We start from the raw sequence: 17429 nt of genomic DNA on the forward strand, positions 1-17429 counted from the left end.
AACCGAAGTCTCGGGAATGTTTTCAGCTGTTTTAATGAGACCTGACAACCAAAGTTCTGTACAGTAGTCAATAAGTGGATACCTCGTCACATTTTTAACTCAATAGTAGATTGATCAAGTCGTTTCGGTTATAAGTAGGTATGTATGGTTACAATTATCTGAGATGCAAGTATTTTTTTGCTCTTGTAAATTAATCTATAACATGCAGCTCAGAGGCGGTTGTACACAATACGTAATACTCTTTTAATAGACTATCCTCAAATTCTATATCCTCAAATATGTCATCATCTGGTCTGTTATACTGACAGACATGCTCTCATTACGAATAATGCATAACATCACTTTGAAAGTCACTACTTATTCTTAACTACGTATAATCTACGATTTAACAGGGATCGTAACGGTGGTGTCAGTTGAATTAGCGCTCGGCCTTTTATCTCTCTCGTCCTCTTCAACTACAGGCACATAATTCCATTCCTGCGTTTCTCCAGTACCAAACAAGATGAAGTAAAGTGCCGAAGCGATGTAAAGCGATGCTCCGGTCATGAACACCGGCCGCCATTCCGAGAAGCCATTCTGTAATTATACAATTATAATTAGCTAACAATTGATCGATTATACGAACAAACAATTAACGATGAGAAGTTATGAAGTTTGTGTTGGTGCTATTTACCTCATTCAAAGAATATAATATGTCTATTTTTACTCATAGTAAGGTAATTCTAACAGTTAATACAGGGTTATGTTATGTAGGGTTAAATTATTATTATATTAGCACACCAAATAGGTAAGGAAATACTTGTAGGAAATTCCCATAGCACTGATCCTCGTGCCACGAGCAAAATAAACTATGTTCCTCGTACCCAACACGGCCTTACCTTTTTTTTAGGATGTGGGTGGGTGGGGTGGTGGGTAGTGGAGGGTGTAGAGGTAGGTATGTGCAACAAATAGGATAATAAACTTACGCGCTCTAGTGTAGATTGAACAATAAACATGTGCTTAAGATTCGTGAACAATTAATTCATTTAGTCATTTAGTATTAGTAGTTATTTATACCTTACTAATAATGAATGAGTAAAAAATTGTAATTAAAAAGTCAAATGAGTTGTACATGTACAACGTTCGTCGTTAAACGAATATTGATTGGATTAGATATGTATATTTATATGATGGCACTTTCATGTAGCGGCTGAAACACTAAGCGCATTCTTTGATCAAAGATAGATATAACTTTGATGGTATCGGCAGCTGGCATTCTGGCCTATACCTACTTAGTGGCTCTTATTCAGGTCAGGTCATGTCTTTTAGTAATTTTTTGCTTATTTACAAGACCACACGTAGAAAAAATACCTACTTGTCAATTTAGTTGCACAAAATACATATATAAAACCTTACCCCGCTTTTAGTGAAATGCGCCGTGACGAGCGGAGTTACGAATCCAGCTGTGTTTCCGATTCCGTTCGCAATTCCATACAACGTTCCTGCGAAATTCGGAGCCAAATCTTGGTGGTTCACCAGGTTTGTGAGTGTTGCTGCCCCGTTCGACCCCATGGAGAAGGTAATGAGTGCGACAGAGAGGACGGGCGCACAGCCAGTGTAGCCAAGGCCGATGAGTAGGAGCCCTGGCAGCACATGGGAAAACAGGCAGAAGAACTTCCTCATAAACGTTGTGGACACCACGTTCTGTTTCACGATTCTGTAAAGGAATTAAGATTGTACCCTTCAGTGCAATAAACGCAGGTAATACCAAATATGGAATTCCTGATTAAGGTACTTGTTGAACACTGAGCAAGTCCATTTAGTACTTATTACTAAATTACAATGTTTCATGTCAGGTTTTTCCTATTTTAACGATACTACGATCCTATACGATGAAATATTTTTATTACACATGCTTGAAATTGACTCATTGTTTATCTGTGAAGTGGGTTGATAGCGATACGTAGATACTTTTTTTTAATTTTTTGACGATGCTCAATAAAAATTGGGTTCTAAACGGATTTATCGTATAGGTAATACGCATTCTGATAGTTTACTTCCGGACCCATAAATAACGATTCTTTTGCCTTAATAGAAATTGCCTTCAAGAAATACGACGTACTCGTATACTTAATTACTCATGTTTTGTAAAATAGGTACACATATGTTTTACTTTTCTCATGATTTTATAATACGATATTGTTGGTTTAAGTAAGCAGCGATTTGCAACTGTTCATATAAGTAATAGGCATATATGGTAGGTATGTACTGAACTGATAAAATTACAGTTGCAGTTAACATTTGAGAAAGTTATGAAGTAGGTAGAATCTTAGGACTGAAATAACGAAGTCTCGTAATTTTAGCAGTCAGGCTGTTGCAAGCAATTCTAATACCTACCTACTTTCAAAAATCATGTTTCGTAATTTTTCTTAAATGTTATTCAAAACATGATTGGTACACACTTGATCATGCACAATTTCAAAACATAATTGTGAAATGTAATTATTGTATTCATTCACCTGTCACCGATAGCTCCGAAGACCAATGAGAAGATCATTCTAGCGAGGTACGGTAGCGACGCCAATGTGCCAGTGAATGTCAGGTTGAAGCCCAGCGCGCTCGACACAAACTTGGGTGCAGCGGTCATCGCGAAGTACAGGCCCCAGTTGCTCCCGTAGTGAAGAACGACCATCGCTAGGAATGGGAATGAGGTGAGAATGCTCTTGAATGGGGGTACTACCTGTAGCGAAATAAATAATCTATGTTACCAATTTAAAATAAATTTTATTATTGAATAAAATGACCATTAAGGTTTCAACCTGTAGGTACCAATAGAACCTCAATATTTACCAGGCACCTATTCATGTACAGTCGAAGGCAAAAATATCGATCCAGACAAATGGCTCAAAAATATGTGAACACGACTTTATTGTCTAAGGTGTAAGTGCGTACACATATTTTTTAATATGTAGGTATAAGTATGTACCTTAATAGAAATATGTCGTAGACATCAATGGTAAATCTCGTCAGTGTAGCTTGAGTTTACAAACCACAAAGTACCTACGTTTCCATCATGTTTCCATAGGTTTTACAATACAACATTAGCATTTTACAAGAGTAATGTCTGCACTTTACGTGCTTTGTTTTTTGTAGAAACTTGATAACACTGCCTTAGTTAACACTATAAAACAAAGCAGACAGATAAACTGATGTTAATGCGCGTTGGAAACTACTGGTTGGTAATAAAATAATTCAATGTGACAGTTAAACTAGCTATTACTAACTTATTTACTGTGCAAAAAACACAAACTAAAATAAGGATAGTACCTACTTATATTAGCTTCCAACATAATTAATTGCTTTTCGTTTACTTAATTAGCCGAATTTATAGCTGATGATTATTATCCTAAAAACACCAAATACTGTAAGCACTTTTGTTTTCGCCTCATTTAACAGTAAAATAAATAGAGCGTGTCTGACTTCAAATTTCAACTCAGAATTTATCACGATTGTCGTCGATTGACATATCAAACAATGAGTTATGGTCGACAATCAGTCGAATATTTTCTGTCTTGATACAGTTGGTCGTTTATTTATTGGATAAACGATGGCTTCTAGGGTATGTTTTTGTTTTAGGCAGATGCTGCTCTGTATAGGTACATAAGCGTCCACTGCATCATACCCCAGACAAAATTTCAATTTCATTCCTTGCCTCACTTAGGATGTTTGATTTACTTGGCGGATACTGCACACAACAGACAATTTTTTTAGTGCCTTACCTTATTATGTGAGTTTTGCTGCACTTTGTCGCCGATAGCTTCGAGTATGTACTTTTGTTCCTTGTCGGATATGCGCGGGTGCTGCACGGGCGAGTCATACACTAGCGCCCACCACGCCACACACCAAACAATAGCAATGGCTCCTGTAAACAAAGTGCAAGATTTATTTAAAGCCATTGCCTTTTTGATACCTGACACACAACGCTGGATAGAGCTAAAATAGCGTAAAAGGAGTATTACAATTTTTTTGCGGTACACTAACTGTAAATTTGTCCGTGTAACCAGACCAGAGTAAAATAAATACATAGATAGTGGTTCTAAGATTTAAGTTTTAATATACGGTAACCGTAGTTTCGAAGAAATGCTAATTTTGATGGAGTTTAAAAACTTTATTAGAATACTACTCCCTTAGCCGTCGAATAATAATCAAATAATTAGGCTAAGTGATCTAACCAGGGAGAATGGAGATTTTAAGAAACTAATTTAACTACCTACATGTAAGTAATGATGTATTCATGTTTGTCATTTTTTTTTTCATAAAATTAAGACTGCAAATAGAATAATAGAAAAACTACAAAATGCCATGTTGCACATAACGATTGTGATAGTATGTAGTGTGTATGTATGTATGTATGTTGTGATTGTGTAGTGCGTCTTACTTGAATGTCTTAACTGTTGACGCGCCTTGAATACAGTAAATATTGTTGTCGTAGGCTCAATTACAACATACCTACCCGTAAAGTTCTATGAGGTAAGTTAAAGTATTTACCTGGAATGTAAAAAGCGTAATCCCAGCCAAAGTTCTCGATAAGAGGTCCAGTGAGCGACCAGGTGACCACTGTGCCGATCGAGCCGCCCAGCAGCGCGCTCACAAACTTGCCCTTCTCCGCGGGGGGCGCCCAGTGCGCCACTAGCGCGTGGAGGGCGGGAAACATGAAACCCTAAACAAAAAAGGATTAAATCATTATTCTCGCATACCATGCATTAACTAAATTTACTAATGTAGCACTTTGGGTATGAACAAACGTTCATTAAAAACTACCAGTAAACTGTAAGCGTCTATGTAGAGCAAAAACTGGGCAACAAAAAAGAAACGAAATGGGATGGCTTAAACGTAGTGACGTGATCTGCGAATTCGCGCGCACTTAAATTACTTTGCATCAGTTCCGTAAAACGGGGTGGCTTCCAAATGCAGGGGCGACTTTGAAATTTCAGTTTTTAAGCCAAAATATATTTTTATGCCAGATTTTTTACAGTAGGTTAACATCAATATATAGTCTAACTAGTTACACGAAATGTTTCAGTAGATAATGAATAACGATAATTTTATAACCATTTTAAAACTATCAAAGTAACCTCAAATTCCTAAAGCCACCTCGTTTTACCGTACGTGGAATAACAGTCGGTAACCTCCAAAATACACTTTTTTAAGTACCTACTTTAGTGCCGTCAAAAATCAGTGTTAAAAATTTGTTACACACCACTCTTTTTTTTAACATGCTAATCAAAATGCGGACTAGCTCATCTGATAGGACATCTGAAAGTTATTACGGCACTGGTCTATTATTTACATAATATATCTTACTGACATAACAGTATTGGCATTCTAATTTCATGGACTTCCAGATGCCATATATTTAAAAAAACCTTTACCTCAATAAAATAAACGAGTAAGTGTTTTCTAATTTGCATAATCATTGATTACGCAGTACGGTTAGTAAACGCGATGTACCTACGCAATACTTTGACAAATTAAGTATACTTACTGCTGCTAGTCCCATGACGAATCTAGTCGCAACCAGCACCAGGTAGTGCAGTCTTGCAGCTTGAGGGGTCAGCATAGTCAGAAGGGCGCTGAGTAGCATTGTGAGGAACACTACTTTTCTGGGGCCCCATAGCTCTGCCGCCGTTCCTCCAACCAAACATGTAATGGCGTATCCCCAAAAGTAGCCCGATAATACATAGGCCTGTTGCTGCGCCGTCCAATCAAAAGTTATCATGCCGTCCGGCTGTTGATGAAAAAAAACGAATGTCAACTTTTTTACACTGAATTGCTAATTCGTTTTTTTTGCATTGAAACTGAATACTTATTACTTGAGCAAATCGACAAGGTTTTCGCTTAAGTACCTAATAAAGTAATAGCAACTATATCTAGCGACGTCAATATTCTAGTTTCTACATAATAACTAGTGGCTCTACGTATGAGCCACTACGCTGCCGTATGAGCCAGTACGCGTTAGATTAGACCTCGCGAACCCCTATAGCGTCGCCATTTTGAAAGAATTTCGATAACATAATTGACTTATGTTATAAACAATTACATGATAGTATATTACCCATACTACTCTGTATTATTAGTGTTTTTTTTATATTAATATTACAGTACGTATAAATAAAATTGGGTGGTCATAATAAGTACCTATCCAATATTTAGTAGAGCAACTGCCGTCGCAAATTGGGTCATTTTCTAACTACCTATGTCTCAATAACTACACTTGAAACTACAGTAGGTATTGTTTTGTATTTAAAGTTGACAAAATATATTATAGTTAAATAAATTAGCGTGACCAAGTATATATCTTCGTTTCAGGTGTTTATTTTTAGGTCATTGTCAGTAGAAAAAAGAATGGTCAAACCAAATTGTCAGTAATTAAGAACAAAAAAAACTATACTCATCCTTTTCTTTTGGGTGCTGGTACTAGTGTAAGAGAAAGATAGTATGATTTTCTCTGTCTATGTTTGAATTGAGACAGTCCTTTGACAAACTATAATTATACAAATTTTGAAATTAAACAATGTTCCATTTATAAACGGTCGTCACAGCGGTGAGAATCAGTGACTAATTTTAAGATTTTTTCCGTAGTAAGGTAAACGTTTTAGTGCTTGTCACGCTAATGCCAACCTAAGTATATATATATATATATTATATTCTTAGACCTAAGTTTAAAGATGATTATATAGTTACTAAGACAACACTTGGATGTCTACCTTACAAGCTTTACTTAGTTTTTGGCTTAATTGATCACGATCAGTGTAAGATTGTTCCCAACTTTTATTTTTATTTTATTTGCCAGTTACGTTTATTTGCCAGAATACGTTCCAATTACGTCTTAAAACAGTTTAAGAATCAGTATTCAGTCGACATAATGCCAACATGCAAAATGTTTGTAAATTACATTTACTACTAGGGTACATCAGGTACATGCATAATATTTTAATAATCCTAATAAAACAATGTCATTTCATTGCAAATAAAATTAAAAATAGAAATATGTACTTATAAATTGCACATAAAAAAAATAAGTTAATAGTTATTTGTTATACAAGGGTGCAAAGTTGTATTTTACCCGCGAGTGTGGAATTGAAACACGAGCGAAGCGAGTGGTTCTAAAATAGAATCCTGAGCGTAGCTAGTGTTTTAACACACGAGAAGTAAAATACATTTGCACCCGTGTGTAACACAAAACTTTTCCCCTCACTATAGCGAGGAAAGTGCAACATCCACAGGCGTTAGATCATCTTCATCAACTGGAATCACTAATTTTTTTACGATATTATAACAAAAAACTCTGGAAATTCAGTACTTTTACGTGAGAAGTTTTTAAGTAAAATTTTTGTTGACAATGTTGACATTTCTGACGTATGAAATGTCAATGATGCGTTTTGAAATTGCATCGACTTAACTTGTGCGTTCAGAATTATATTTAACATAATTATTAAAAAAACAAACGTTTATTATGGAATTTTAAGGTTTATGACTTCAAATCATTAAATAAAGCTAAATCTGGTATTTTTTATTAGATTCTCAAACCATTTATTTAATGATAATTAATATCGAACGAACCATTATTATGAGCGTTTTACGTTTTGTTATCTGTCAAGCTACTTAAATACGCTCCATCCAAGGTCAAATTACTTTCCCCACTAGTGGATAAAATGCGTTTTTCCCCGCTTGTTTTAAAGGATAAAAGACGGCTTTCCGAGTTAGTGAGGGGAAAAATAAATTTACAATTGCGACTAATGTGTTACCGGTCTGAAAGTTGTTAGTCGCCAAAATTACATCCTTAACATTACTAATCGAATGGTTTAACTAGAAAATATTAATATTGTAATAAATGTTGTTTATAAATATAAAACTGGTATACGGTACATGTTATTAATTTACTGTTATAGATATAGTGTTTATACTAGCTGGTACATGCTATAAATTTTTAAAGTACAGCATTAGTTCTAAACAGCCCATATGAACTGACAGTCTGAGCCTGTATAAAATTTAATGATCTCTGACCAGTAGTACTTCTACCTTCTACTACATAGTACGTGAGGCGATGATAATAACAACCCAGCCGTTACGAGCGAATGGTTAGGTATTGTCACGTTAACTGGTGGGTACAGTGATTGTAGAAGGTTACAATGATGCTCGACCGTTTACCTGGCGGAGCAGCCGCTTGGTGATCATTGTGGAACTCGTATTGTCTAGCAGCGCGCTGTCGTCCGTCACTATGGCTTCGCATTCTGACTTCACTCTGAAAAAGAAAATACAGAAAAATAAGTGAGGGCTCGCCAACGTTTATTTGTATGGCACGGTTATGAGTTGGTTAAAACTATTTATTCTCTTTCTTACTTTCAATGGTACAGACATAAAGATATGACAAAACTGATAGCGAATGCGGTATACAAACTAATCTTGGAATAGTTCGTACTTTTTAGGATCCGTATCATGTCTTAACTAATTAAGTAGAATCTTTGTCTGGCCTTTAGAGGTAAGCCGAACGAAACCTCAAGTGCACTTTATGGGTAGTTCATAGCATTTCATAGTAAAAAAATTGTTGTTATAGCGGCAACAGTAATACATCATCTGTGAAAATTGTAACTGTCTAGCTATCACGGTTCGTGAGATACAGCCTGGTGACAGACAAACGGACAGACGGACAGACGGTCAGACGGACAGACGGACAGACGGACAGCGAAGTCTTAGTAATAGGGTCCCGTTTTTACCCTTTGGGTACGGAACCCTAAAAAAAGAGGGGCCCGTCCGTAAATCAGCGCTGGGTATATATACACATATATTTAGCAAAAAGCTGAGATTGGTACCCCTTGCCTATACCACAAAATCACAGACCTAATTGTAGTTTACTGTTAATTTTTATTTTTTGTGTATGTTTTGTATATGAAATGTTTTTTGTGCAATTAAGTGTATTGTGTATCTTTTTCTTTCTCTTGTGTAATTTTTTTTCTGGTAGTTGTGGCAATAAAACATTTTTTTTATTTTATTTTTTTGCAAATGATACCAAATGAAAGAAGAAAAACACTTTTTCTTAACAGCTATCTACAGATTAGTCTCAGATTCTCAGTGCACGCGGGTTAGAATTATTCCTTATCAGAACATAAGCGTTAAACACGTGAACTACTTTTGTAAATATTAAATGAAAAACCTAATCAAACGTGATGTTAATGAACATAATACCTAACATAGAAATTGTACACGAAGTGCACTGGTTAAAAACATTATTTCTAGGGTTCCGTACCTCAAAAGGAAAAAACGGAACCCTTATAGGATCACTCGTGCTGTCTGTCTGTGAACAGCCTATTTTCTCTGAAAATACTGGACCAATTAAATTGAAATTTGGTACACATATGTAAGTTTGTGACCCAAAGACGAACATGTAACGTAAACAGGTAAAAAAGTTTGAATTGGCCTCATGGTCCGCGAATAAAAAACATCATTAAGCCTTACTCGAAAATCCGATGATTAGGATCGATACGGCCAAAGTAATTTGAAGGAGTTAGGTAGATACGATGCAGTGCAGATATGCACTTAGCTCACAAACTGAGTTTTCATCTACATGGTTTTGGATAACACGCAGCATAGATACTTAGCTTAGCTTTAGCATAATAGAACGTCCTATATGTAGGTAATACTTAGGTACCCTAAGTGGTAGATACTTACTCCTTACAGTAGTGGAAATCTATTTTCATAAGGAAAAAAAAAAACAATGTGAAAATGTTCGTCATATGTAATATATTTATGTGTAAACGTTACCTTTTTCTTTGGAACTGTTCCAGTGATAACCGATTTACCTTCAAGCGATACTTTTACTGAATACGTTAAAAATCGTCACGTGCATGGCCACGGTCGAACCCATATCTCACTGTGAGCCGAGGCCTTTGTCAATTGCTATGATTGGATCGCTGCTTTACAAAGTTAAATATGTGGGTAACACTTTCATTGCCATCCCTCATTTGTTCACATACTTACTCGTAGTTCTACAATGGCGCTTATGCTTACATTGTAGATCTGTAGCCTTACCATGACTTCCTTAGCAGTTTCAAACTGACATATTCGCTAACGTCTGTGTAACTTAGGTACTTTCTATACATCTCGCTCGCACTTAACTAATGCCAGTACGAGCGAGATGCAGAGAAAGTAAGTTACGCATACACTAGCGAATATGTCAGATACAAACTGAAGGTAGCCGTATAGGTAATAGATCTGTGTTTATTCATGCAAAACGTGAAATCACTACTGTCATAGTCCTCAATGTCATATATTCCATCTCTTTTGTTTTTAAGGAAAGCTAATACTTACAGCAAAATGGGCCTGTGAGTTAGAACCAAAATTTGACAATTCCGAACAACTGACAGTCCGATATCGTCCGGCGGACTGGTGCCCTTAAGTACGTAAACTGCTATGATGCAAATTGTTTCCAGATTTATGACACTATCCGTGTGATCTGCGTACACGTATGTCAGTAGATTAATAATACAAAACATATATATAGCTATGTGCATGTTTACTCACGATGTATAGTTTTTGTCATCAGGCACCATGGCGATGATGTTGACGCTCATGTTGACACGCATCATATAGTTGACCCAGCACGCGAAGAACATCATTAGGGCGATGTTGAATCGCGCGGGCACGAAATCTATGGGACAAAGAATAATTGTCATTCAATCTATCGTGTGCTATTGTTTTTTTAAAGGTTAAAATAATAATAACTTAGTTTTTACTTACTAGTTTGCTATATAGTCTAGTCACGCGATCATTGTCTCGTATTAACATTATTATAATTAGAATGCTTTTCTTAGGTTTTGTATGTCGACTATATTGTTAAAATGGTACGAAATGTTTCGATTCCTAATCAAGTTTGTTGACTTGTTAAAATATATTTAAGATGTCCAAACTTTGAGTCTCACAGGAGTTCTCTATTATGTAGGGACTAAAATCTTATCGATAGAGCAGGCACTCGGTAGAGTTAGTTGATCGGTGTTATAATATCATACCTACTAAGTTTATAAATGAAAAAAAAAACAATACCAGAAATGTATTGCTTTCTCATATAAATATATAGGTATAGGTATACACAATACACTCCTTTTTTGGGCAGTCGTGTAAAAAGAAAAGCTAATCTAATCTATATTACAGTAAAACTTGGTCTAATCTATATTACAATGAAAGTGGGACCTGGCTAAGTGGGAAACCTCTACAGCTGGGATTTATGGTGCGGTCCCGACACTAGATTCAGTAGTATTAATTACCACTGTTAGTGAGATAAAACAAACCTCTATAACTGGGATCAGTTTTTTCGATTTTATAGTCGCATTTTTAAACCTGTATTATTTGACCTATATTTGAATGATTACATTTGCTTCATTTTATTGTTAGAATGTTATAGGAATTGACATCTGTATCTGAGATAACGTCAATCTATGACCTCTCTAACTTGGACTTTATTGCAGATCAATTTCCGTATTTTTACTAACTCTAGTCTATCCACAAATTCCGCATCTAGTTTATTGTGTCTAAACGACTTCAAGTTTTATTTAGTTAGTTTATGTAAGTAGTTAAAGCTATCGAAACGAAAGCTAAAATCTTAATATGTACTTAACACGAAAAACCAAAAATGTATTTTCATTTATTAAAGTTCTAAGACGCAATGAAGTCCGTCCAAAATTTAATTTATCAAAATCAATCCTTTGTAGAATTATTCAAAATAAATTCGGCTAAAATTTTAAACACTAAAAAAATTAAAGAAGGATTCTTTTACCTTATCTTTTTATAGATGACAACTCATAAAATGTTTACAAAATACCTTATTAACTACCTCTGTACCACCTCTATAACTGAAATATCCTCTATTCTGACCTCTATTAATGGAACCCACTGTAAATGAGACAGATTTATTTATACCTGGCTAACTGAGACAAATTTGCTCGTCCCTTGATGTCCTACTTATCCAGGTTTCACTGTATTTTTGTGCCAAAGACGTATTGCAAAGAATGGCCTACCGTAGGTACTGTAACTGAGTAGCAAAATTATTTATACACATATAATAGGTATGTGTGGGTGGTCCAAAATATAGTTTTTTTTTATTTACTTAGAACACGTTTACAGTCATAATAAGCATGTTCTGCATGTTACATATGTTGTACACAATGTACAATAATTTTTAAGAAAAAAAAAACCGACTTCAATGGGGGATGCCGCTGAAAGTTCACTTATTGTTGATGGTGCACTCTTAGATTCCAGACAATAAAATGAAAAATACAGCATCTTGCCTAATTATGTAGAAAAGGAGGTAAAACCACCCACTTTTCTAGTAGTATTTCGTTTTTGTAAGGGTCGCAGTTCTAACCTAACCTAACCTACTTTTCTGATAGCATTTCGTTTCTGTAAGGGTCACAGCTCTAACCTAACCTAACCTACTTTTCTGATAGCAGTTCTGTGAGAATCGCAGTTCAAAACAACACCCACCCACTTAACCCATTATTCTAGTAGCATTTCCGGGTCCGGGTCTGGACCCGGATCCGAGTCCGGGTCCGGGTCCGAGTTGGGGTCCATGTTCAGACCCGGGTCCGGGTCCGAGTCCGGGTCCAAGTTTGGGTCTGGGTCCATAAGGAAGAAAACAAATCGCCAAACGTGAACTATGTGTCACTGAAGAGTTCCATTCTGATCATCATCAGCAGTTCCACTTCATCAAATGTCACTTTTTTAAATGTAAATGCTGGATTTGTTGATGAAAATACAAAAATCACTATATGTATGCCTTTCACATTTGAGGAGTTCCCTCGGTTCCTCGTGGGTCTCATCATCAGAACTCGAGCTTGACAAAAATATGTATTAAAAACTTAAGTTGCTTAACAAACATAAAGAAGAGGACAAGTCGCCAAACGTAAACTATGCGTCATTAAAGAGTTCCATTCTGATCATCATCAGCAGTTCCACTTCATCAAATGTCACGTTTTAAAATGGAAATGCTGGATTTGTTGATAAAAATACAAAAATCACTTTATGTATGCCTTTCACATTTGAGGAGTTCCCTCGATTCCTCATGGATCCCATCATCAGAACTCGAGCTTGACAAAAATGATTCCTGAGAACCTAACTTGCTTAACAAACATAACGAAGAGGACAAATCGCCAAACGTGAACTATGCGTCATTGAAGAGTTCCGTTCTGATCATCATCAGCAGTTCCACTTCATCAAATGTCACTTTTTTAAATGTAAGTGCTTGATTTGTTGATGAAAATACTAAAATCACTATATGTATGCCTTTAACATTTAAGGAGTTCCCTCAATTCCTCATGGATCCCATCATCAGAACTGTTTTTTGACAAAAACGGGACCAATCTGTATGTATATACTTACAATCAAAAATATAATTTTCAAAATCGGTCCAGAAATGACGGAGTTATGGAGTAAAAACATAAAAAAAAAAAAAAAAAAAAAACAACCGAATTGAGAACCTCCTCCTTTGAAATCTTGAAGTCAGTTAAAAAGTGAGAAGTGATACAATAGTAGATTGTGTCACAAGGGAGCAAAATGACATATTTACGGCGAGGGCGTACAATTGAATCCTAAACGAAGCGAAGGATTCTATAATAGAATCCTGAGCGTAGCGAGGGATTCTAACATAGAATCCTGAGCGTAGTGAGGGATTCAAGTGTTAACGCCCAAGGTGAAAATAATTTTGCTACCATGTGACACATACTGCTTTTCACATCACCTATGAGGAAATTACATACTAACATATATTAGGTTTCAAAACATTATTATTTTAAGCAAAGATCGATACGGACAGTGCCAAAAATATGTGTACACGACCTTAGTATAGGTACATACTTCTGGCACTTTGTCCGTATCGATATTTTCAGACGTGACTGTAGTGACAAATTAAAAGTACCTACAGCTCATAATTATGTACCTAATATCTTTTCAAAAACAGCAGCAAACAACTAAAATGATACAATGAAAATCAAGTACATTATTTTTGTAGATTTTACTGATAACAAATTAGCTCTTACCCCTTTGAACCAAATCTTCGGAAGAACACTATGAAGACTGATATCACTTATATTTATTATTATTAGTGTCGTTACCGGGATGCTGCTTAAAACATCTGACACAGATGAAAAGGCCTATTATTATTGATTTAAACTAAGTATTTACAAATTTATACAGAATACAGAACAGCATAATGCTTTGTGAAATATTTGTACAATTTTTTTTAAATATAAACTTTTTAAATTGCATAGACAAGTATGGCTGCGTTTAAGGAGACCTAAAATGTCAAAATAAAAATTAAATTATTAAACAAGTTTTTTTACGTTTCTTTGTAAATATTACGCTAATTAATTAATTTACTTAATTTAAATATGATATTAATTAATTTAAAATACGTTAATTACATTTATTGTTTACAATTACAACAAAATATTATTTAAGTTAGAAAAATTGTATGCACGTAATCGATTATAAAGAAATTGTAATCGATTATCTGCATACTAATTTCATATGTCTTTGTGTCAATATTTCATACTGGCAACAAAATGTCCTTAAACAGAAAAGTGCCACTTTGATCCCTCCTAGCAGGGAAGAAAAGTTCCCTTTTCGAATAGGTGATGTGAAAACAGACTTGGAGGTTTATTAAACACAATATTAATAAAATAAAAAGGTAGGTAAGAACAACGTAGTAGTTTAACAATACGTAACTATCAATACAATCAAGGGACAATGAAAACGGGCCACGCTGTGTAGTAATTGCCACACAAACAGGCCCATCCCCGGCATCCCCAAAGCCCCTGAGTGTACATTAATAATATAATTATGTCGAAATGTATAGCTACAGTTAAGAATTACTAAAAGAGTTTTAATAAAGTTTTTAATATGAAATAAAAGTGTCGGGATATATTATTCTATCGCAGATAAAAATCTTCTAAAAAAGGCAAAAAATTTGTTGATAGGTACTTAATTGTTATTTTGAGCAGTGTCGACAATGCTGGTACTAATTACTAACCATTACCGCCCACACCCACTTTTTGAAACCCATCATTTTTTAATGCTGCTAGGTAGAGTTACAGTAGAAAATCTAATCTAACACCTTAACCCAAGTGTACTCAAGTGGATACAATGGGCGGTAATGGGTTAAGTAGGTGTGTGCACTTGTGCAGTATTGTACAACGTTAGAAACGAATTAGTTGTATAAATAAATTAATCAATACTTTTACAGTAAAAATATATTTACATTAAAGATTGATATAATGTAAAAATATTGATTGATTATATTATGACTATTATATTTGGCACAGACAAAATAATTAAAATGATTCAATAGTACCATTCCATATAACATAAATAATGACTTTACCCCCTGACACAATTTTGAATAAGCGTAGGCGTGTTTTATTAGCTTTAGCATAATGAATCACTAAGTAAATAGTTAACACGCTCCTAAGACTTTCCCGCAAATGTTCTGAATTGTTATCGACAGAAAGTTATAACACTATATTCCAAAGTAAATTGTAGAGAAAGCATTTAGGTGATTAAGAAGACACAAGCCCCTGTGGAGTTTGAATCCCTGTGCAGTCTTATTTATTTTATTCGTGATTTATGGCCTGAAATGCACGACGATGGAAATGCACGACTTGCTTAACCACACACATTCATAAAATATGTACTATTGAAGGTTGTTTCCTTATTGACTCGTTTTTACTTTTCCATATGATGCAATTTGTTAATCAATAAATAAATGTCTTCATGCAAGTTATTGAACCTCCTATTTTGGACATTTTAATAGTGTTAGTTACTGAGGTCAGTTTCGCGTTAACATCACGATATGGCTTCGCGAATGCGGAAAAGCGGCACGTATTTGGTTTTAGCAAATAGTTGGCGGTCAAATCGAAGTAGACGACCTCGTGGGACCTGAAAGTAGTACAGTCGAGTTCATAAATATGTATACATTTTTTAACCTTAATCCATCGCGATAAGGTGAAAAAAACCGGACAAGTGCGAGTCGGACTCGCCCACCGAAGGTTCCGTACTTTTTAGTATTTGTTGTTATAGCGGCAGCGCCGCCAACAGAACCCGGTGTATTGTATTTTGTTTGATTAAAATTCACTTCTCTTCAATTTTAATTTATTTATATAAATATTCATCTTTATTGACATTCATTCTATAGTGTATACCACCATATATGAAAGCTTTATTTGTACCTGTGTTTGTACTAACAACAAATCATTGTTGTTAGTACAAATAACTCAGTTGGTCTCTAAATAAAATAAAAATGAAATGAAAGATATACATCATCCGTGAAAATTTCTCACGGTTCATGAAATACAGCGGTGACAGACAGACGGACAGACGGAAAGACGGACAATGGAGTCTTAGTAATAGGGTCCCATTTTTACCCTTTGGGGCCTTTGGGTACGAAACCCTAAAAATATACACATATGTATGAACTCGACTGTACCGCGTCAATACGCAGATATTTACTTTATTTATAACTTTCAAATTGAATGTCAATAATAAATGAATATCGCCTCAGTGCGATGCACTCACATACCTATACTTACTTGATATTAGTATTTATGTTCAAACCTGTTTGACACCTATACGAAAAAACGTAGAACCCTCGAGCGAGTTTTATTTATATTACAAATAACGCGTAATTATTTGGGTTATTTCCGATATTATATGTAGACTGTGGTTATATATTTTCTTGTTTACAAAAGTTCTCATTCTACAACTACACGCCACCATATCCCGCGAAGATCGTAAATTAGTTTTCGTGTTTTTAAATCCGTAAACATTATATTTTATTAGATTACTAGAGGTACCTAAACGTAAACGCAACAGCAATAATAACATAGGTGAGCTAATCAACTATAGGTACATAAAAACTGTAATAGATGTCATGTATTAAAGAAAAAGTGACGAAGGCCTCCAGTGGTGGCCGGATCCGGCCTTTAATATATGACATCTATTACAGTTTTTAATTTATATATAGTAGTGTGACTACTTTAAAAAACACAAATCAAAATATTTAATAAAATAATTTGATTTGTTCTCAAACTTGTTTATAGGTACATAATTTTATTAACATTAACAAATTCAACTGGGTTTGGGCAGGTGAAGTGAAAAAAGAGTTCACCTGATATGAGCTCAACTATTCCTACTAGCAAATATATTTTTTTCTCGCTTCAGTTCTTTTTAAGCGCTAGCGAAAGGATAACTGTATAGTTGCACTTTGTGTCGTTATATATTATGCCAGTATCATACTATGCTTAATAAGTAAAAACAAATCGAGTCGAAGCGAAAGCGAAAGCCGGTTATTGAAAATATCGCTTGAACTAGATGTTTATCGTGTACTAATTGTCATAGGAAACATA

At 35.1% G+C, this 17429-nt stretch overlaps 1 protein-coding gene across 1 annotated transcript in view; it reads right to left on the reverse strand.

Moving 5' to 3' along the window:
* Positions 1-254: 254 nt before the first annotated feature.
* Positions 255-17429, reverse strand: part of LOC134746665 (uncharacterized transporter slc-17.2-like) — a 33951-nt gene continuing 16776 nt past the window's right edge. Inside the window, exons 2-9 of the mRNA XM_063681171.1 lie at positions 10561-10687; positions 8191-8284; positions 5525-5767; positions 4528-4699; positions 3759-3901; positions 2499-2719; positions 1396-1696; positions 255-576 (exon numbers count right to left, since the gene is read on the reverse strand). Of these exons, the coding sequence (XP_063537241.1) occupies positions 379-576; positions 1396-1696; positions 2499-2719; positions 3759-3901; positions 4528-4699; positions 5525-5767; positions 8191-8284; positions 10561-10687 (1499 nt within the window). The 3' untranslated portion in view covers positions 255-378. The remainder of the gene's footprint in view (positions 577-1395; positions 1697-2498; positions 2720-3758; positions 3902-4527; positions 4700-5524; positions 5768-8190; positions 8285-10560; positions 10688-17429) is intronic.

The sequence above is a fragment of the Cydia strobilella genome, chromosome 13 (genome assembly GCF_947568885.1).
Source record: "Cydia strobilella chromosome 13, ilCydStro3.1, whole genome shotgun sequence".
NCBI lineage: Eukaryota > Metazoa > Arthropoda > Insecta > Lepidoptera > Tortricidae > Cydia > Cydia strobilella.